The sequence below is a fragment of the Taudactylus pleione genome, unplaced genomic scaffold (assembly GCF_031769625.1).
Source record: "Taudactylus pleione unplaced genomic scaffold, aTauple2 ptg000073l, whole genome shotgun sequence".
In the NCBI taxonomy this organism is placed as follows: domain Eukaryota; kingdom Metazoa; phylum Chordata; class Amphibia; order Anura; family Myobatrachidae; genus Taudactylus; species Taudactylus pleione.
This window is the reverse complement of record NW_028284475.1, coordinates 3883097-3906616: the sequence shown is the minus strand read 5'-3', so window position 1 is coordinate 3906616 and position 23520 is coordinate 3883097. Positions and strand designations below refer to the sequence as shown.

The 23520-nt window shown below is 42.4% G+C and overlaps 1 protein-coding gene across 2 annotated transcripts; it reads left to right on the top strand.

Annotated features, from left to right (window-relative positions):
- Window positions 1-7420: 7420 nt before the first annotated feature.
- On the top strand, window positions 7421-21729 carry NHLH1 (nescient helix-loop-helix 1). Of its 2 annotated transcripts, none has more exons than XM_088467591.1 (2): window positions 7421-7657; window positions 18668-21729. In XM_088467591.1, exon 2 carries the CDS (start codon window positions 18928-18930, stop codon window positions 19315-19317), a length of 390 nt encoding a protein of 129 aa, XP_088323717.1. In that variant the 5' UTR covers window positions 7421-7657; window positions 18668-18927; the 3' UTR covers window positions 19318-21729. The 2 variants fall into 2 exon arrangements, with proteins under 2 accessions (XP_088323717.1, XP_088323718.1); XM_088467592.1 differs by lacking the exon at window positions 7421-7657 and adding an exon at window positions 13046-13087.
- Window positions 21730-23520: the final 1791 nt, after the last annotated feature.

Sequence of the window (23520 nt, the reverse complement as noted above, 5' to 3'; positions counted from 1 at the left end):
GGGCACATGGATCCCTGGGTCCAGGGGGGGGCAGTGTCGGACTGGGGCATAAAGGGTCCACCAGAGCAATACAGTAACTGGGGACCATGCTTAAGGGGTGTGGTCATCCACCAGAGGGGGTGTGTCTTGCCACCACGGTTGTTTGCCTAACCATTAGGCAAATATTGGTGCAGGTTCTATAGAAGCAAAGCAAGAGCCGATGTTTATCAGTGGTCCTGCCCCACAAGGTAACTGACCCTCTAATAGAGTAACAATGTACAATTAAGTGCACAGTCTGGAACATGACCCCTAAAGGAGGGGGTGGGGCCCTCTGGCAGTGGGGCCCACCGGGGATTTCCCCTGTATCCCTGTGGGCCAGTCCGACCCTGAGGGGGCGCCCACACCGCCCACATATTTTAATACTTACCGTTCTGGAGTCCCGAGTTGGCGGTAGCATCGCTGCACAAAACGCCTGGAAAATGGTCGCCGCGGCTTTTTGCACTTTTTTCCTGGTGACCTGAGCATGCACAGTAGACTCTGGGCACAGACCAGACCCGAGTCTACTGCTGCGCTCAGTGAGCTGCTGGACGCCGGGGAGAGAAGAGGGGGCCCCAGACGGAGATCCCTCTCCTAATATGCCCCTGATGAGGACGTCTGCTGCGAGGGCTGGAGGCCGGAAATCATCGCATGCGCCATCAACACCTGCACCAGACCTATGGCAGGTGCAGTCTCTGGCTGAACATGGCCTCTGTGGCCTCTGCGTTTTGAATTCGCAGCCGCTTTCAATGACACGCCTGCGACTAACACCCATAACACGCCCATGAGATGCATTTTTTTTGCATTCGCTTCATGCCGCCTTCTAGTCACCGTCCAGGATCGCCAATCACTTTGCCGCCCCATTTCTAATATCGTAATAGCATCTTTGTGGGTACACTCTGTGTAACGCATGCGCCGTTGGGGTGTTCAAGAGTTTTCGCGCATGCGCAGTGGCAGATAATCACTCAACTTTTGCCTCCGAATTGCGCGCATCTCTGAATCAGGCCCACTATTGGGGGGATATTTACTAATGTGCGGGTTTTTAGAAGTGGAGATGTTGCCCATAGCAACCAATCAGATTCTCGCTATTATCTTCTAGAAGGTGCTAGAGAAATGATAAGTAGAATCTGATTGGTTGCTATGGGCAACATCTGCACTTCTAAAATCTCTCACTTTAGTAAATATACCCCCTAGCTGTCTTTAAAGTGATTTTTTTTCCCACCAGTGATAGAACATACAGACAGAGGGACACTAGAAAGTAGCGGCATTCTTCTGTAAGGTGATTCATCATTTAGGTTTAGGGTTATTGTTAGATGTCCGTCCAACAGGGTCAGTAAATTGTACTTAATCATTCATTTAATTGTTTATTAGCAATCGGTATGAATGACCGACGGACGGGATGCTGACGGCCAGAAGACAGACAGTGGCATCCCGATGTGTAAAATACCGACAGAGGCCGGTAAGTAGACTAACCCACCCCCCCGGTGGTTCCTAACCATAACCCCATCTTCCCGCACCCTAAACCTAACCTCCCGGGATGGTGTCTAACCCTAACCCTCCCCAGTCGGTCCCTAAACCTAAAACCCCTAATCCCCGGGCTAACCGCAAAGCTAACCCGCATATTTACCTTTGGGATGCCGACTTCGGGATCCTGCCATCCGGCATCCCGTCCACCGGCATCGTACACAGATCCTGTTTATTATTAATAATCTATTTATCATGTATTTGTGCTGACTTTTCGAAAATCTTCATTAATAAAAGGATACAAAAAAAAGTAATTATAATGATTATTCTTTTACTGCAATGTCAGGTACATGAATACTTATACGACATGAGGGGCATATTTATTAATTTGTCGTGTTTTAGAACTAAAAATTATACTTAATCACGGCAGTAAAAAATTAAGGACCGCAGACATGTATTAAAGGACATATGCGGGGACTGGGGCTCCGATAAGAGCCGTCCCTGCGATGTGTAAAAGTGATCGCTAATGCAGTTACTTTACTTTCTGGTTCCGCGGCCATCAGCACTACTGCGCATGCACGGTCATTATAACATGTATGCAGGAGCGGCCACTGCCCCATCGATGGCCATCCCACACACACACGGTGCAGGCAGCGGCTCTGACCGGGCAGAAGACGAGTCCCGTCCGACAGCAGCCAATCAAGGAAGGAGGGTGGAGCTATGTGGTGCGCTGGGTTGCTAAGCTTTATACCCCTTGCCCTGGGGGTGCGGGAACCATTGCCGGGCTCTCTGCGATTGATGGCGGAGACCAATCAGATCTCTTCCCTGGCCCTTTCCCATGAGGCCATGGCCCTTTTTCGGGTGCACTATCTTATGTCCCTATTTGAAAAATGAGGAGGGGGAGACGTTCTTCCTGGCACAGGGCACCAAAAAGTCTAGTTACGGCTCTGGGTATCACACAGTGACATACTGTATATCTCTAGGCACCGTGTCCTGCAGTCACTATCTGAGAGCAGTGGCAGCTAACGGATGGAGAACGGGAGGTACAAGGGAATGAGGACACCTCCTCCACTCTCACATTCCCTCAGGCATTATAGCAGATGGTTCCTATCACTGTATACCAGGGGTAGCCAACCCTGGTCCTCGAGAGCTACCAACAATGCATGTTTTCCAGTGTTCCTCACAGAATCACAAGGGAAATAATTAGCTCCACCTGTGGATATTTTCAAATGTGTTAGTGAGTAATGACTGCACCTGTGCACCTGCTGGGAGGTCTGGAAAACGTGAACTGTTGGTAGCTCTCGAGGACCGAGGTTGGCTACCCCTGCTTTATACCATCCTGCCGCACAAGGAGGTAACTCTATGGAATCAGCAGCGAGTGGGGCCCAGCGAATCCTGTCCATCCGCTCCATAGGCCACCACTCTGCTCTTCTTATAGTCATAATGAGGGAACTAAAGACCAAATATGGCTGCACTGTGTATACACTGATCCCCATACACGTTCAGTAGATAGACATAGGCGAGGGCCCACCCGTAAAATGGGGCCTAGTAGGTGCGAGTTACGCCCTGCCTGCCGCCACACATTAAACCAACCTGAAGCCCATTCTATCAGACTTTGCTCGCACACGTCACCTCAGACTGTGCCTAAAACAGGTTAGCCTCCACCCACATGTTACTCCAGCCTGTGCCCCATCACATTAGTATAGCCTGTGCACCCACAAAATATACAATGTTGTGCCGCTAGAGAAGAGGTTTTCAAACTCGGTCGTCTGGACCCCACACAGGTCACGTTTCCCAGGTCACCCAGCAGGTGCACAGGTGTAGTCATTACTCACTGACACATTTCCCAGGTCACCCAGCAGGTGCACAGGTGTAGTCATTACTCGCTGACACATATCCCAGGTTACCCAGCAGGTGCACAGGTGTAGTCATTACTCACTGACACATATCCCAGGTCACCCAGCAGGAGCACAGGTGTAGTCATTACTCACTGACACATTTCCCAGGTCACCCAGCAGGTGCACAGGTGTAGTCATTACTCACTGACACATATCCCAGGTCACCCAGCAGGTGTAGTCATTACTCACTGACACATATCCCAGGTCACCCAGCAGGAGCACAGGTGTAGTCATTACTCACTTACACGTTTCCCAGGTCACCCAGCAGGTGCACAGGTGTAGTCATTACTCACTGACACATTACCCAGGTCACCCAGCAGGTGCACAGGTGTAGTCATTACTCACTGACACATATCCCAGGTCACCCAGCAGGAGCACAGGTGTAGTCATTACTCACTGACACATTTCCCAGGTCACCCAGCAGGTGCACAGGTGTAGTCATTACTCACTGACACATATCCCAGGTCACCCAGCAGGTGCACAGGTGTAGTCATTACTCACTGACACATATCCCAGGTCACCCAGCAGGTGCACAGGTGTAGTCATTACTCACTGACACATATCCCAGGTCACCCAGCAGCTGCACAGGTGTAGTCATTACTCACTGACACATATCCCAGGTCACCCAGCAGGAGCACAGGTGTAGTCATTACTCACTGACACATTTCCCAGGTCACCCAGCAGGTGCACAGGTGTAGTCATTACTCACTGACACATTTCCCAGGTTACCCAGCAGGTGCACAGGTGTAGTCATTACTCACTGACACATTTCCCAGGTCACCCAGCAGGTGCACACAATACTCACTGACACATATCCCAGGTCACCCAGCAGGTGCACAGGTGTAGTCATTACTCACTGACACATATCCCAGGTCACCCAGCAGGAGCACAGGTGTAGTCATTACTCACTGACACATATCCCAGGTCACCCAGCAGGTGCACAGGTGTAGTCATTACTCACTGACACATTTCCCAGGTCACCCAGCAGGTGCACAGGTGTAGTCATTACTCACTGACACATATCCCAGGTCACCCAGCAGGTGCACAGGTGTAGTCATTACTCACTGACACATATCCCAGGTCACCCAGCAGGAGCACAGGTGTAGTCATTACTCACTGACACATATCCCAGGTCACCCAGCAGGAGCACAGGTGTAGTCATTACTCACTGACACATATCCCAGGTCACCCAGCAGGTGCACAGGTGTAGTCATTACTCACTGACACATATCCCAGGTCACCCAGCAGGTGCACAGGTGTAGTCATTACTCACTGACACATTTCCCAGGTCACCCAGCAGCTGCACAGGTGTAGTCATTACTCACTGACACATATCCCAGGTCACCCAGCAGGTGCACAGGTGTAGTCATTACTCACTGACACATTTCCCAGGTCACCCAGCAGGTGCACAGGTGTAGTCATTACTCACTGACACATATCCCAGGTCACCCAGCAGGTGCACAGGTGTAGTCATTACTCATTGACACATTTTAAAAGATCTACAGGTGGAGATAATTATATCACTTTTGATTCTGTGAGGAGACCTGGAAAACATGCACTGTTTGGGGTCCTGGGGACCGAGTTTGAGAACCTGTGCCCTAGAGTGTATGCCAGCCTAACATTTTATTGCCACTTCTCCCTCTAACCGGTGAACCACCTGGTAACTATAAGAACCAGGACCCGGCCTTTACAGCCCCAGAACACAGTGTTGTTCAAGATACACTATGGCCATATCTGTAGTCCTACAGGGGTACCCATTTTGACGTTCCCGGGGTTTCCGCAATATGCAGACGGCCGTGTCTAGTTGCCGTATAGAGCCCTATAATGCTGAGGCTGGAAGTGTTATAGATAACTGCGAGCTACAGTGGATAACGGCACAGCTGGGGGCAGAAGAACCAATCCGTATCATTTAAGAATTTGTCATATTTTGGACATTTCAATGGTCCTGAAATCAATTTTAGAACCAACTCAATGGAAGTCCCCTCATATGGGATTATACGATAATTGCTAAAACTGTGATTTAAAATGTTGTTATTGAACAGCAACTGGTATTAAAAAAGTTGTGAATAACTATAAATGAACAAATATTATAAACAATTTATTCTTAAAGCTGAAACGAGTTTTGCCGTTTAAAACGGCAGTCAAAAATATTTGCTCTTCAAGTCGGGGGAACGCTAGGCATCAACGTTGTATTATGAATAATTTAGCGAACCAATGACTGCGCTCAGCGTAACCATGCAGCAAATAATTCTACTTAGGTGTGATCTTTTTGTAACTCACCTCTAGGGAACCATTTGCCATACAGCGATGCAACAATTTGCGCACTTTGATGGCTGCGCCAGGTTAAGCAGCACATTTCAAGTGCATAATCTATTGGTGCGTAAGTATAACACTTCTCTTCATGGTAAACTATACACATAAGCTATTATTCAACATGCAGGAACTGCGTATATTGTACAATGAACTGGCACCAACATCAATCTGCAGATTATTCGTTTCCGGACCTCCCCAGAGATCTGCAGAACGTTGCCCTGCGCGCTATGCCTGACAAACACACACAACATGCAGAGCATCCGGTATTTGGGAAACAGGAATAAACTGTGAAAATAAATATACAGCATTTTAACCCTTTCCTTTCTGAGGAGCTGCAAGTCCTACGAGAGCTCTGTTCCTGCATGTAAATTATTACAAGCGCTGATTTTCCCCCTAGAACTGTTGAAGTAAAGAAGATACTTTTTTTTTTTCATGTTACTTGAAATTTAGTTGACATTTTATTATCAACAATATCTAACACAGAGCGACTGTAAAACACTGCGGAGTGGTCTGGCGCCTAAGATGTTAAACGTGGCGACGATGACCGTTGACAGTTAAACACAAATATATATATAAGAGAAATAGATACTTCAACGAATATATTTTGTGCGATAATAAGTCACGTGTACAATAAAATAATTCCCAACAACAACGCAGAGAACGGTTTTCGGGCAGCGCGGTAGGCGCGGCGGTTAGATATACCGGCTCACAGCACTGAGGTCGACCGTTAAATTCCTGACCGAGACTGTATCTGTGTGCAGTTTGTATGTTCTCCCCGCATTTGCATGGAGTTCCTCCCACACTTCAAAAACATACCGGTAGGTGTTAACTGGCAAAATTAACCCTAGTGTGTAGGTGCGTGTCCATATGACAGGGAATATAGATGGTAAGCTCCTGTGGGGACGGGGGCCGATGCGAATCCTGAAATATCCTCTCTGTACAGCACTGCAAATTAATAAAAAAAAAATATATATATATATATTGTTACGAAAAGCATATTTTCGCCTCATCTGCTGCGTACGCTAGACATATGCTGTGCCGACTGCGCAGAGAGACAGACGCATCTTCTCACATCGTGCGCCATGCTGCGCGTACTTTGCTCACAGGAGGTCGCGATTTAACGCCGCCTTTTTTTTTTTTAAGCGGTGCGAAAGTTCAAGAAGCTGATTGGAGCGTTGCCGCCGGGGGGCTAAACTTTACCCGTGGCGCTCCGGGAGAACTGATTTAAGACCCCCATTGTGCTAAGTTGAGTTTGGATGGGCAGCTCAGAAGTGTGGCTGTGCGGTGTCTCTCTCCCACCTCCTCTCTAGTGGTGGCTTGGAGTCTCCCAGCTCATCCCGTCTGTCACTTGCCTCTGATTGACTGTCCCCTGGCCTCTGTTTCCCCCGCTCTCTCTCCCTCCTATCTATCCCTCTTTTTCTGCCTTTATGAAATATGCATGCTGAACAGATGTCCGCATCCCCCCATCCATTCCTGGTCCTCTCCCTCCACCATCGTTCCCTCTCTGCCCCTCAGCCAAGTCACAGGAGCCGTTCCAACCCCTCCCGTCTCCCTTCCCCAGGGTTTTCCCATTCTGCCAGCCAATGGGTTCCCCTCCCAGCTGATTAATATGCATGATACAGGGCACTGCAGTGGCCAATGAGAGCCATCACCTCTGCCTCATGTGGTCTCCACTGTGTGACTATATATAAATATATGAAAGTCTTATACACATGGGTGTATGTGTGTATCAGGGGCTGTGCCTGGCTCTGTCTGTGTGTGGGTGAGAGTCTGTCCTACATGTATGTCTCTATATGTGTCCTGGATCTGCCTGTCCTCTGAGGCACGAAACTTCACGCTCATCCTGCACGCAACCACGGCCGGGACGGGAAACTTTGACTTGTGCTAACGACCGGTCGCACAGTTTCTACAGCCCATGGACACGTGAAAGGAAGACGCCAGGCTACACGTAGCAGTACCATGTACAGGTGGGTTGTGTGGTTTTTTTTTTACACGGGATTAATATTTGCCTTGTCCTATATGTGAGTTACAGGATATAGGTCCTGACAGAGGGAGAACTGGGAGAACTGGAGTTTGTAAACAATAGTAATTGACGCAGAACTGTATGTGTCACATAACATGTCTGTACTGGCTGGGACATGATTCAGTACCCACACACTGACCCCCTGTTCCCACAGGACCCCAGCAATGTGCAAAGTTACTAAGTGATCTGTAATACTATATATATCTATAGCTCATATATCTGTCCACCTTCCTCATATCTATCTATCTATCTATCTATCTATCTATCTATCTATCTATCTATCTATCTATCTATCTATCTATCATCTACCTTCTCATATCTATCTAATATCTATCTATCTTGAAGTTTTAATTAATATCTCTAATATCTATCATCAATATATCAGTATATCTATGAAGATCTATTTATTGTCTCTGTCTATCTATCTAATATCTATCTATCTATCTTGAAGTTTTAATTAACATCTCTAATATCTATCATCAATATATCAGTATATCTATGAAGATATATGTATTATCTGTCTGTATATCTATCTATCTAACTCATATCTATCTAATGTCTATCTATGTATCTATCTATCTAATATCTATCTATCCCATATCTATCTATCTATCCTCTATCTATCTATCTTTCCCATATCTATCTATCTATCTATCTGGCTCATATCTATCTATCCATCTATCACCTATCTATTTATCTATCTATCTCATATCTATCTATCTAATATCTATGTATTTATCTATCTCATATCTATCTATTTATCTAATATCTATCTGTCTATCTATCTATCTATCTATCTATCTATCTATCTATCCTATATCTATCTATCTATCTATCTCATATCTATCTATTTATCTAATATCTATCTATCTATCTATCTATCTATCTATCTATCTATCTATCTATCTATCTATCTATCTATCTCATATCTATCTATTTATCTAATATCTATCTATCTATCTATCTCATATCTATCTATCTATCTATCTATCCATCTATCACCTATCTATTTATCTATCTATCTAATATCTATCTATCTAATATCTATGTATTTATCTATCTCATATCTATCTATTTATCTAATATCTATCTGTCTATCTATCTACTATCTATCTATCCTCTATCTATCTATCTCATATCTATCTATTTATCTAATATCTATCTGTCTATCTATCTATCCTCTATCTATCTATCTATCTATCTATCTATCTATCTATCTATCTATCTATCTATCTCATATCTATCTATTTAGCTAATATCTATCTATCTATCTCATATCTATCTATCTATCTATCTATCTATCTATCTATCTATCTATCTATCAGACAGATGTGTCGGTCTCACGCTGGGTGTGCAGGGGTTAATTAGTCCCTTTGTCTGTGAAGTTTATGGATTTGGAATTAGTGGCCCCCAGCAGCGCCTAGCATCTGTCAGTCCCATGCCGGAGTCACGGAGCAGACGTGCCATCGGCTCCTTCCCTGTCTAGGGTGGTGCTTTCTCCCACATTGACAACAAACACCATTCGGCGCCAACAGTCCGCTGCGTTTTCCCGTCAGCGCCCAGGCCCTCTCAGCCTGCCCCGGCGTGCGGAGAGTTAACTCGTGGCAGATTTAATTCCCATAGTGACGCCTATATCATGTACAGAATATATAGTGACGCTCAGACTAAGATCTATTAGGACATTGCAACATGTTGTTCCTCAGAATCCGCTCGTGTCTTCCTTCTGCGTTTCCTCAGCATTATAGACCTGACCTGCGGCTGAGAGTCCTGGTCGCTGTTTGTGTGTGTGTTATGAAATGAGGGAACCTGTTATTATTGTGAATTGCACCTCCTGATTTATCTTCTGCCACCTTTGGTGGGCTCCATGACGGGAACAGAGCGGCACACTGACGTGGGGTGGCACCTGGGCCTCACGCCTCCTGGTTTATCAGGATTTTGCGTCTACAATTTTATTATACTCATATATTTTATAACAGGGTTTAGAAGGCGCAAAAAGTCCATGGCTTTTATTTTCATAATGTCACTAGCGTACTAAGTACATTGATAATAGGGATCATTATATCAATCAGTACAAATATCCCTGCTATACGATCCCTGCCGATACTTCACAAAGGGTCAGCCATGTTTGCCTCTCCAGAAGAGCTTACAATCTATGCAGGCTTGTGACTGGTAAACAACTCTTCGTCAATGCTCATGGGACATACTGAATTCGTACACGCGTTCTCACGCTGCTTTGACGCTTATATTCCCAAAATTAAGGAAAGGCCAGTTTACCGGCACACGTACACTTTACGGTTTTGCTGTGCGACAGGTTTGGCGTAGAATGCAGCACTCAGGAGTGCTGACGCCCGGTACACAGAGTATAATGGAGTTCTATTTAGTACATAGTATTCCGCAGGGAGCCTTTGATCAGTATCAGTGAAGGCACTCCTGTTGCTCCGTTATATCAAGGGCAAACTACAAGGTTTTGTTTAGTGTTGTTTCTCTATGGCTGTGTGTACAACAAAAGCAATCTGTCACCAATCTATAACTTATTCATATATGATTCATTTCCAGTAACTTTTGCTTGCCTGAGAACTTTGTGCCAATGAATGAAATAGCGCAGGAGCAGATTTGCATTCAATATCTACAGTATCTAAAGTAGCTCAATGGATAGAAAAGGTTACACAAACAGTGACCGATTAATTACTAGTACAATTGCTGAGAGAATTCATTACGAAGCTCATGCTTGTTAAATTATATATACATATGTACAGTGTATATATATATATATATATATATATATATATGTAATGTCCTGTTAAATACAGCTTTGGAAATATTTTATTTTGCAGTTTGGTGCTGATAAAATATATTTTGTACATAGGGGTCACTGAGATCTCGAACTCAGTGGTGTTGGCAATAACTGGGTTTAGCAAATAGCAGGCAAATATATAATATTTTCCTTAGCTAGCACAACTATCTGAGTGAAAGTGTGTTTTATTCCAAAATATGGTGTTATACTGTAGCAGGTACATTTATTTACAGTCTTTTTATATATCACCAAATATATATATATGTATGTGTGTGTGTGTATATATATATATGTATATATATAGAGGCTCCATCTACTTCCACTCTAACCGGTTTCCATGATATATATTTAACTTTGCCAACATTAAAAGTGTCAGTAATCAGTTCTCTCCACCAAGGAACGGACTGTATCATTTGCATTCTGGCCCCCCCTTTTTCCTGGTTTGGGGGAGTTTCACCTGTTTTTGATCCCCCCCCACACATGAAAGGCGACAAGTCTAATTCCTAAAGAGTAACTGCAAACTCATGGTGATAATAAATACTATGGGGTTAAACTGACTCTTCCATATAATGTTTTCTGGTCTTGATGTGATTCTCAGCCAAGGAAGGTTTCAAGTTTATATTCCGCACATTATGGGAAGGAATTAAATAATTCACAAATACGCCAAGAAAAAAGTTTTGCAAAGGGCGGGCTGTCTTTAGGTCACATTTATTAGCTGTGAATTTATTTCTGAAATCCGTTTAAAGAGCATCACTGGAAAAAAAGAAAACGACATTTATGATCATAACGGAATATTTGCTCCATTTAAAGTGGTATTAGAACCTGCCTCCCCTTCTACAACCCAGAACCGATGAGAATATTCCTACGCTCCCCTCATCGCTGCCATTATCAGGATTAACTGGCAATTACAGAACCGTCTCAAACCCGTCAAGTCCTGATTTTCCCCGTTCTGTTGTTGTAGGCTTTTGTTTTTTTTCTCCAGGAGCGCACATTTCATTAAGCACTAAACCCCCCTAACGAGGCTCCAGTGGGCCGTGTGAACGCTTATAAACGTCAGCGCAGCCGGCATAACTGGACGGCTCTTACTTTTTATTTTCGCAGCGTGCAAAAGTTGGACGGAGTTTGAGAGAGAGAGGGAATTGTTCAAGTTTATAGCAATGCGTTCGGATATCCTAAAACTGCTCTAATGCCCGCAAACTCTAATTGTATCTTAAAGAAATTTCAGGACATTAATCCCATTGTGATCACTAATGAGATTGGGAGTAGAGCTGCCTCGCTCGTTAAATAAAGGATGTGCGTTTCCTGGCTATCATTGGCCAAAACAGACCAAAGGCTAACCGGACCCCATCCCTGTACAAAGGCAGGACCGTGGCGCAATGAACAAAAGGTTACGGGAAGAGACAGAGGGGTCTATTTACTAAGCCTTGGATGGAGGTATAGTGAACGGAGATAAAGAACCAACCAACCAGCTCCTAACTGTCATTTTTCAAACACAACCTGTGACATGGCAGTTAGGAGCTGATTGGCTAGAACTTTCTCTCCGCTCACTTTATCTTCATCCAAGGCTTAGTAAATAGACTCCACAGCTCCTTTAAAGGAACGTTTAATATTAAAATGCAAGCTGTGGTAGTTGTGTGAGCTGGTTGGAAAATAACATTCACAGATATGTAAAAGTTTTAACACCCCGCCAGAAAATATCTGCGTTAAAGTAGTAGTGATCATGGCAGGGGAAGAAATATTCATTTTAAAAAATTATATATATATATACACTGTCGAAGTGACTGATAACAGAGAACAATAGTATGCCTCACCTTCATGGGAAATGTAAACCGAGATATTAATTTTTCGCCGTGGTATACTTAAAAAATATTTAGGCGCGAAACATTGCAAATGCGCAGCTTGCGAGGTGTTAAAACAAGTCTTGAGATACCCCTGGGAGTAGTATACACCAGCAAAGGGTAATCGCAGGTATACCCAATGTGCTAATATGACTGGAAGCTTAACTTTTAAGTAGATAGGTTATAATGTAGATACATAACTGAGGCTCCAGCATTTCTATCCAGCGTCTGCATTAACAAAACTTTGCCAAAGTTCTTGCCACTGCTTTGTCATTGGTCTACGCCCCGCAAGCTTTTTCCCACTATCGACGCGGCGATCCCTACGAGATTACGGTCGATGCAACGCACACAACATCTGTATACATTTGCGACGTGTCTGCTGTAATCTAATGACAGGAATTGTTATATATCACTGCTGCTCGGCAAAGAGGCACGATGAAATAATGCCTTCTCCGAGCCCATATATTTTGCACCTTAATCCCCTCGGTGTCCGCGGATTCCAATCTTGCAAGATTGCATTACTGGTTAGCAGGTCTCCCCAGCTATCAGCTGCACCCGGCCTCCGTAATCAGATGAATTTCCCAGTCCTTGTAGAAAAAGAGGCCATTTTTATCCAGTATCCCTCCTGACAATAGGTGTGCCCATTAATCATCCCCGGCCCCTCCACCCACCTCCATGTCACTGTGGAATAGGATGGAGAGAGGAATGACATATGTGTATTATCTGGAGTAATTCACTTGGGGTGAGTAGCATTTATTTTAAATAGCAGAGACAAGGCCTCCTTTGGATGTGATTAGCGCAGGATATGTGCCATTGGGGGCAGCTTCATCTGTGCATGTTATCACGCTACCCCCTGTCTGCAGACTATTGGGCACATTATCCTATGTAATAATAACACCATACCTGTACGATTTATATGGCGCAAGGCTAAACCGATTACTAGGGGATAAGATCCGCAATTCTGTTTATTGGCACACATGATATAAATTAGACTTCAGAGCTTGCAATCTTGATAGCCTGAATAGTTTATTGTCAGATAAAATGATGTTATATATTATATGCACTGGCTGTGACCTCGGCGCTCAACAGGTTAATGATGAGCGCAGCTGTTGGTGCTAGGTAAGGCATGAAATGAGCTATAGCAGATTCAGTGAACATGGAATTGTCTCCAGACTGTTTTCTTTCTTATTGACACAATTTGCCGACAGTAAAGGAGCGTTGTGTTGGCGCTGCCTGCCCTCCGCCATGTACAGCCTGCGGATGTGAGCTCTCCTGTATGTTATTATGCCGACCACACCTGCTGTAACCATATTGCAGGTTACATCGGGCAACTCCCCCCTCACCTTTAGAATGTAAGCTCTTACGAGCAGGGCCCTCTACCCTCTTGTGCTTCTCCTTACTTCACTTTCACCTACTTCTTACCCCCCACCAGGGCACCTAACACTTGGCTGCTTACGCTATGTTGCATATCTAGGTATTATGGTCACTTATGTATCAATGTATATTATCCATGTCCTTGTCCTATTTTGTACTGTACGTCAGTTGTCAAATTATTTCTTTATGTACTTTGTAAGGCGCTGCGGAACACTTGTGGCGCCATATATATATATATATAAAGGATAATAATAATAACTGGATGGTTGTGCAGTGTGTGAGGCCCAAAAACCACAGCCATTCCCAATAATAACCCCATTATTACTGGGCGGTCCTGTAACACGTGAAGATGACCAACATCGGCCCCGCGTGGCCATCCATAGACATCTGGTAATCACTTGGGGAACTTTTATACGTGTGAAAGATACATAGACTATAGTGGATAGACAATTAGATGATAGAGATGAGAGAGGTATGAGGTAGAAGATAGCACATATGTTAATAAATATATAATATATCTATCTTATTCCGTTGCACTATACAATTGTGTACAAAAATGTGCAAAAACAAGACGGGGAATAATAGACAAAGAGGTGTAAGGGCCCCAGATAGATAGATAGATAGATAGATAGATATTAGATAGATAGATAGATAGATAGATATTAGATAGATAGATATTAGATAGATAGATAGATATTAGATAGATAGATATTAGATAGATCGTTAGATATTAGATAGATAGATATTAGATAGATAGAATGTAAGCTCTTATGAGCAGGGCCCTCTACCCTCTTGTACTTCTCCTTACATTACTTTCATGTACTTCTTACTCCCCACTAGGGCACCTAACACTCGGTTACTTTGCTCGGCTGCTTATTTGGGTGTTATGGTCGCTAATGTAGCAATATATATTATCCATGTCCTGTATTGTATTGTTCTGTAAGTCGCTGGTCACCTATTTGTTTATGTACTTTGTAAGGCGCTGCAGAACATTTGTTATCATATAAATAATATGAGATAGATGATAAATAGATATTAGATAGATAGATTGATATGATATAGATTAGATAGATGAGATAGATAGAAAAATAGATAGATATGATATAGATAGATATGAGATGGATAGATTCAGTAGAAGATAGATAGATATGAGATAGATAGATAGATAGATATATTCGATAGATAGATATTGTACATAGATAGTTTCAGTAGATAGAAAGATCGATAGATACGAGTTAGATAGATATGAGATAGATAGACAGATTCAGTAGATAGATAGATTCAGTAGATAGATAGATGGATAGATTCAGTAGATAGATCGATAGATATGAGTTACATAGATAGATAGATAGATAGATAGATAGATAGATAGATAGATAGATAGATTCAGTAGAAGATAAATAGATTCAGTAGAAGATAGATAGATATGAGATAGATATATTCAGTAGATAGATAGATATGAGATAGATTAGATATGAGATAGATAGATAGAGAGATATTAGATAGATATTAGATAGGATAGATAGATACCGTATGAGTTAGATAGATATGAGATAGATAGATAGATAGAGAGATATTAGATAGGTAGATATGAGATAGATAGATATGAGATAGATAGATAGAGAGATATTAGATAGATATGAGATAGGATAGATAGATATGAGTTACATAGATATGAGAGATAGATAGTGTAGCTAAATATTAGAAAGGTAGATATGAGATTAGATAGATAGATAGATAGATAGATAGATAGATAGATAGATAGATACAGAAAGAGAACAGACAGATGGTGTTTATGTCTCTCTCTGATTCTTGCCCTTTGTATTTTGCACTCTGGGGAATTTGTCTGGCAGAGTAAGGTTGTCTTTCCACTTTATTCATCTTAAATAAAAGCTGTTTTGCAAGGTCCCTGGAGTGACCTCGGTAGAGTACGTGGGGCCTACAGTACATTACATTAGTCAGCTGCTGATTTTCGGTCTTACAGGACAGGTAAAGCCTAATTGTCAGGCTCCTGCTCTTTACCTGTGGTACCTGAAGCCTAAGGAGGACCTCAGATAGAATTGAGGGTATCCGGATAGAAGATCGACAACATAAATGTGGACAGTAAGTGGGATGACACCAGATGGTCGACAGGTACAAAAGGTTGATGGACAAAAGGTTGTCAGTGAACAAGGTCGACAGGGTTAAAAGGTCGACAGGATGCTCTACTCACATATGGTTGACACAATTTTTTTGTTGTTGCCTTTTTATGGTTTTTCATAATTTTTAAGGTTAGGTTGAGGAATAGGCACTTGGGGAAGAGTTAAGCTTTGGCTGCCCGAGGGGACATAGGGTTAGACTTGGGTCAGGGTAGGGTTAGGTTTAGGCTATTTGGGAGGGGGGGTGAGGGTTAAGTGCCAGGGGGAGGGTTAGGGATAGGCACTAGGGGAAGAGTTAGGGTTAAATTACAAAAACAAATGTGTAAACCACTTTTGTGTCGACCGTTTGAGCCTATCAGCCTTTTAATATTGTCAACCCTCTGCACCGTCGACCTTTTGTCAGTCGACCTTTTGTACCTGTCGACATATTGCATGTCAACCATTTGGTGACTGTCGACCTTTACATTGTCAATCGCTTGTATCACACCAGATTTGAGAGTTATTCAGTATAGATAGATAGATGATATATAGATAAATTCTAGAAATAGATAGATAGATAGATATGGGATAGATAGATAGAAAGATAGATAGATGATAAATGATAGAAACAGATAGATAGATATGAGATAGATATGGGATAGATAGATGATATTTAGATAAATGATAGAAATGGATATGGGATAGATATATAGCTTTGAGAGAGAGATATGAGATAGATAGATATGAGGTAGATAGATATGAGATAGATAGATAATATGTAGATAGATAGTTATGAGATATGTAGAAGGATAGATACATAGACAGATAATAGATAGATATAAGATATATACAGTATGTAGATTGATGGTGAATAGATAGATGATATGTATGTAGATAGATATATAGTTTATATGTAGATAGATGATGTGTAGATAGATAATAGAGAGATATAAAGATATGTAGATAAATATAAGATATATATGTAGATTGATGGATGAATAGATAGATTTAGATACATAGATGTATAGATTATATGTAGATAGTTAGACAGATAGATAGATGCTATGTAGATAAATAGATAGATGATATGTAGATAGATAGATAGATAGATAGATAGATAGATAGATAGATAGATAGATAGATAGACATGTAATAATGCCATTCTGAGTCCATGACTCAGACACAGTGAAAGTTGTGCTGTACCCAGGACCTAGAGAACCTGTGCTGGGAGGAGTCTGTATCTGTGTCACAGTCCCTCTGGGACCCCCGTGGAGTGAAGACCTTTTTAGACACATTGCAGAAAGCAGCTGTGTTGGGTTCCATATGTCTACAGTGGTAGAATATGTGACATTCTGGCTAATTTAATATACACACCCCCACGACCCATTCTCCTCCCTCCGTCTCTCCTTCCCATCTATCTACCACCTGTCCCGTCTCAGGAGACCCCAGAGAGAAAAATGCTTTTTCATTTACATCTATATTTATGAAATGTGCTCGCTTCCCCCCGGGCTCTGGTCAGTGCTGATGGGGGCTTCATTTTGCCTCTCTCATTTGTACTACTTGTCAGCTCCACTTAGTCTGAGAGGAGACACTTTTGTCTGAGAAAATCTCTGACAGCGATATCCGTACATATTTCCCCTCTCCCACCATCCATCTTTCCTCGGCCCCCTCCCCTTTCTAGGGGCTCTTTTTTTTTTTTCTCTCTCTCCATTAATTTTTCCACCATCTTCTCCTGACACATAATATTTAGGCCATTACTGTCACATCTTATTGCTTATAACTAATGTATTTGAGTATATAAGTAGGTAGGCATTATCTGGACTATGCCGGGCTTATGGAAAGACGAATCTTCTGACTCTCTCTGAGAAACCAATTTCCTTTTTACAGAGATAATGGTACTTGGATGGACTGAGCCCCCAGAACAGGTGGTAATCGCTAATAAGTTGAAGAACTTCTAAAAAGGTTTCGATTTGCAAACCTTCAAGGTGATATTGGCTTCTACCATATAGCATTGCCCATGAAGACGCCGATAAGGTGATGAATACATGGAATAATGCACTTTGTACTGTACATTAGAGGAGCATTCAAAGCTGTTGGCCAAGTGTCTTCATACAGGCTAGGGATCTCTGAGTCGATGTCTAATATCTGTTGGAGGTTTGAATTACTCCTTCTAATACACAGGTTTTCCTAATCATAAATACTAACAAGATGACATCATAACTCACCAAATACAAGATATGACGGAACCCACTATTTAATAATATATCAACATCTCGTGTATAATAAGGCAAAAAATCATGATAGTCAAGCTGTAGACCATCAGCTGTTGTAGAACGACAAGTCTTGTCTAACAAGACAGCAAAGAGACTGACAGGGCATGCTAGAACTTTTAGTTCCCCAGTAGCTGTTGAACTACAGGCTCCCCTATAACTGTATCATTTAGACTGTGACCCTTAACATGTAGTGAAGCGGTTGCGTATGTGAGAATCCACAAGATTTTAACTCGCAAGCCAAGACTGTTCTGCTTGGCTACAACAATTGGATTATACTGTACAGCTGAGTATGTTGGTGCTATATAAGAGAGATACCAGCTAAATGTGAATGAATCTTTTTAATAAGCCACGCAGAAGCCTCAGCCTTTTTCACTTTTAGCTTTTATGAGGCTACTAATCACAATTTTTTTGCCTAGCTTTATATTATTTTATGGGTTTGTCTCTCCTACATACACTGCTCTCTAATTTCCATTAAATCCCTTTTTCTCTTGTTGGCACAATTCCCTTCATAGCCATTAAGGAACAGTTTTATAATTTCTCTATTTCTCTTCGTTCCAGGGGGACACACAAGAACAAGAGACCACAGAGGAAAATAAAAGCTATCCTCAGCTGAACACTTTTATGACTGAAATATTTCTCTTAAGCGCGTTGCCTGAGTCGACTAACTCCTCGCGTGCCTGGAAACAACGCGTTTCACAGAAACACCCACATCCCAATGTGTGTTTGATGAGGCTTGAAGGACACCTTCTTTTCTGAAGCACTTTAGAGACTGGTCTGGAGTGAACAGGGGGACAGAGTTTACAAATCTCGGAGGAGGAATGATGTTAAACTCAGAACAAACAGAGATCCCTGCCCACTCAGAGACTGAATCGGTGTTCAGTGACTGTGGAGGTGGGGGAGGGCTCAATGATGCTGGCGGCATCAGCTTGTGCGGAGAAACGCGAATCTGTGATGCAAGCGATGCGGTGAAACGAGAGCTCCAGCACTTAAGTCGGGAGGAGAGGCGCAGGCGAAGGAGGGCAACTGCCAAATATCGCACAGCACACGCCACTCGAGAGCGCATTCGAGTGGAGGCATTCAACTTGGCCTTTGCAGAGCTGCGCAAGCTTCTCCCCACTCTGCCTCCAGACAAGAAACTGTCCAAAATTGAAATTCTCCGGCTAGCTATCTGCTACATCTCCTATCTCAACCACGTTCTAGATGTGTGATACTTCACAGGTGCACTAAATGGGTTATAACTTGCCCTCTTCATTTTATGCTGCTGTAATTCAGCTAAATTAGGACTTTTATGGCAGTGGAGAGTCTGTGGGACCAAATCTTTCCCTCTGTCATGGATTTTTGTAGATGCCCCAACTAGAATGTAAAGTTCCTGCCTTTCAAAGATCATCCACCCGGTTCCACGCCTTCTCAACCAGCCCATTATTCATAGACGCCAAATTCACCATCACATTATTCATAGACACTTCTGTCAGTCACACATATGGATCTGATAGCAGGATCAGTGTGATGGAAGGCCTCAAATCTAATCATTTCTACAATCATAGGTCTCACAAGCTCATTTTATGCCAGAGGCTATAAATTCCATGGTTTACACATCAAGCATTCTAAAAACAAAACACTTCCATTACTACCTGAATTCGATTAATTCTTTTGGCCTAGCTATGTTTCATTTGTACTTCTTCACTACGACGCTCCTGATGTACTGGTGGCAAAAATGCAGGACCAGCATGTTTCAGTTGTACTTCTTCAATTCGACGCATCTTCATGTAAATCATCAAGAAGCAGAACCAGCAATGATACCTCCATCAAGTTTACTAAAGTTAAGTTTTAGTTGTACTTCTTCACAATGATGGTACTTGTTGTAAATCGGCAAGAAGCAGGACCAGCCCCGATACATCCATCACATAATCTAAAGTTATGCTTCAGTTGGACTCCGTTTATGATGTACATTGGCAAGAAGCAGGACCAGCAATGGTACCTCCACCAAGTGTTCTAATGTTATGTTTCAGTTGTACTTCTTCAGTTCGACACTTCTTCATGTCAATCGTCAAGAAGCAGAACCAGTAATGATACCTTCATCAAGTTTACTAAAGTAAAGTTTCAGTTGTACTTCTTTTCTAGGATGGTTACTGATGTAAATCGTCAAGAAACAGGACCAGCAATGATATCTCCACCAAGTTGCTTCAGTTGCACTTCTTCACTACGACGGTCCATGATGTACATCGGCAAGAAGCAGGACCAGCACTGATACTTCCAACAAGAGAGATATGCACAGTACTTTGAGAGTTATGTACGACAACTGGGCTTTTTTCAAACATTCGTGAAAAAGTCCTCTTAATTTTGTATTCATTTAATATCAAAAACGATGCCAATGCAATCTCTGACCTGACCGACTGACAATGAAAACCTTGCGATTTGAAGACCCGGATTTTCCATAATTCTTTCTACAGCTCCATTAAAGGTCCTCCTAACCCTACAACATGGAATATATGTGGGACTCTTGTTTAAAATATGTGTCCTAAATAGATTGTCCTTCTTCTGTGCCACAGACAGACATCTGAAGTATAACCCACATGTACAACATCACCCTGGTGTAATTGACTAAATAGTCCGTTTTAGGCAGGCAGTCCTTCATTATAGAAAAATGGATTGAAATGTGCACTTTTCCTTTATTACTAAAACCAATATATAATTTGTCAGTCTTTGTTTGTTGTACGGTAATGAAGAGAACTGGGTCTGTGTGTGCGAGTTACTCGAAGTTGGTGAGCCAATATTTCTTTTACGGGTGGATTACTAAGTCCGAACTGCTTTTCTTCAAACCTCTGTGACTTCAATAGTTAATTCCACTATATTGCGTTCTTAAACTAAAGGCAGTTTGTCATACTTAAGACTCAAAACAACAATATAATACTACCTAATTTAGCTAAAACTCAATAGTCTATTAAATGGCCATTTAGAACTAACATAGAACGCCCCTGTAATGGCTAAGTTTCATTATTTAAAGGAACTTGGGAAAGTTTTACTTTACAAATTAGATTTAGCACCTGCATTAATTTTGGTTTTGGTTTGCATTTTTTGGTATAAAGACCGAATATTCCCTATATTTCAGTGAATGCCACTTAATTTATCTTTTCAGTGCCAAGTCATCAAACCTTTTTACAAGTGGAGAATATAATTTTACAAATTCAAATTCATACTTGAATGTTTTTAGACTAAAAGATCTTCTGAAAGTCTGTCTGCCCAATCTCTTTCCCTCTGCAACTACTGCCACTATTTCATGTTTACCCTCATTCAGAGTTTCAAAAACCTATGTGCCAGGAATTAATTTATTTATCTTATTAATTTATTTATACGATTATTTATTTGCTGTGTTGTGCACTTTTTATGAGAAGATGAAAATAAACCCGCGGACTTCGTGTACCAGCCTCAGAGCGAGTCTTACCTCCGTTTCGACACTGATAGCATTGTTTGTTCTGTAGATATGTTTGATGACCTTTAAATAATGCCCTTGAAATGAAAAGGATAAAAAAAAACCTGTAAATATTCTGACAATGTTTTATGTGTTTAGAACGGATATGAACTATTTATGATTTCTTAAAAAAGCAGAATTCAATAAAAAAAAAAAAATCTAATTGAAAAATTCCTTTTGGAGTCTGTTTTTTTTGTCATTATTATAATTACTTATAATGATGAATTATTAATGTATTGTTTAATGTATTAATTATGTTTTATGTGTTACCTTGACAGACCACTGTCCCTGTTAGAAAGTCTTACATCCTCCTTACACTACCTGAAGCTGAAGCAAATTCCATTAGGACAGGGGACCTCATTCAGAGGCGGTCGCAAGAAGCGATCGCTCTCTCTGAATGAGGGCGGGCGCTTTTTTTTTTTTTGGTGCGGCCTCCTGGTCGCAAGCTAAGCTGTGGCTTACCACCCCAGCTTAGCTAGCGACCAAGGTGATGGTCGCGATGGTGATCACCATCGAAATCATTGGGGCTTGCAAGCAGACCCTAAGGTTGGGTCTGGGCACTCGCAAGCCCCAGGGAGCTTTCTGCTCTGATGGAGCAGGAAGCTCCCCACTGACATCACTGATGATGTCAGTGCGGCCACCCACAAAACGGTAGGCGTTCCTTCTTAAGGAACGCCTCCGTTTTGGAAATCACCCCCCCGGCCGCCTACAAAAAGGGGCGAGCTGTCGATCAACATTGACAGCCGCCCCTTTTGTAGCGAGCTTCGGAGCGAGAGAGTTTCTCTCTCGCTCTGGGGCTTGCGCATGCGCAGTGCGGCCACTGCGCGTGCTCAGGGCTACCCATTGACCCGGTTGCGAGCACATCGGTGCTTGTGACCGGGTCTGAATGACCCCCAGGGTCTGAAAGCTGCGCCCCACCCCTATATAAGAATCAACCAATCCACATTCTATCGGACTCACAATAGTGTCTAGCAAACAATAATAACTCATTTTTAAAATGGTAGCTGTGGGCGCCGACATGGAGCCTGGCTGTTCATGAATAATTTTTCTGGATAAAAATAGTCATATATAAATTACATGTAATCCTGTAACATATTGTTATAAACTATCATATTATTTGCATACAATTTGGAGCAAATAATCAGCACACAGCTAGACTAGCAATAGTGGGATATGCTTGTGATGAATGCAGCGATAGGGTTTTAGATAAAGCAATCTGTCGGGTCTACGGTAACTAGGCCCAGGGCTTCTGAAAGATGAATGACAATCCAATAGCCCGACAGGCGTCGCAAAATTAAACATTTCTTATGAAAGGACTGGCATATACAATTTGGCGAAACAGGTCGCATCGCACTAATGTAACGGTAGCCAAGCCCCAATTGTGGCGTAAGAGGGGTGCAATCTGCAGCATTCAGTGTATATGGGGTACAGTGAATTTAATGCTACATTTACAAAGGAGAGGATGAACACTGGGTCCCTGAAGCAGTTATACACAGTAATCCTTACAAGCAATATTGCCCTTCTTGTACAATGGAAAAAGCTCAATAAACATCTCAGAGACGTCTATTCGTATAAATAAGTGTTGTTCATGGCTGCTTCCACTACAAACATTATTACTCTTTATTTATATACAGTAGTGCTAATACAGTGCTTACACAACTAAGCTAGTAGGCAGATTGCAACGTCTTCCCTTTAATTGGGCGTTAGAAGTGGCAATTCTGCTTCTATTATGGGCTGGTCTCAGCTTTAGGGGCCAATTATAGCCCAAATTAAGTCAGGTTTGATCACCATTTTCTGTCAGGTCAAAAGAATAGCTCAAGTGCTGTTATCTGGAGCTAACAATATATCACTTAGTGAGGACGCCACTTGAAGAGTACTAAATGTCTGCCCTATTGATACAACACTGCGCAGCACTCTGTCTCTGGGGCGGTAAAAGCCATTG

Coding starts and splice junctions, on each gene's coding strand:
- NHLH1 (XM_088467591.1), top strand. CDS start 18,928: ATGATGTTAAACTCAGAACAAACAGAGATCCCTGCCCACTCAGAGACT.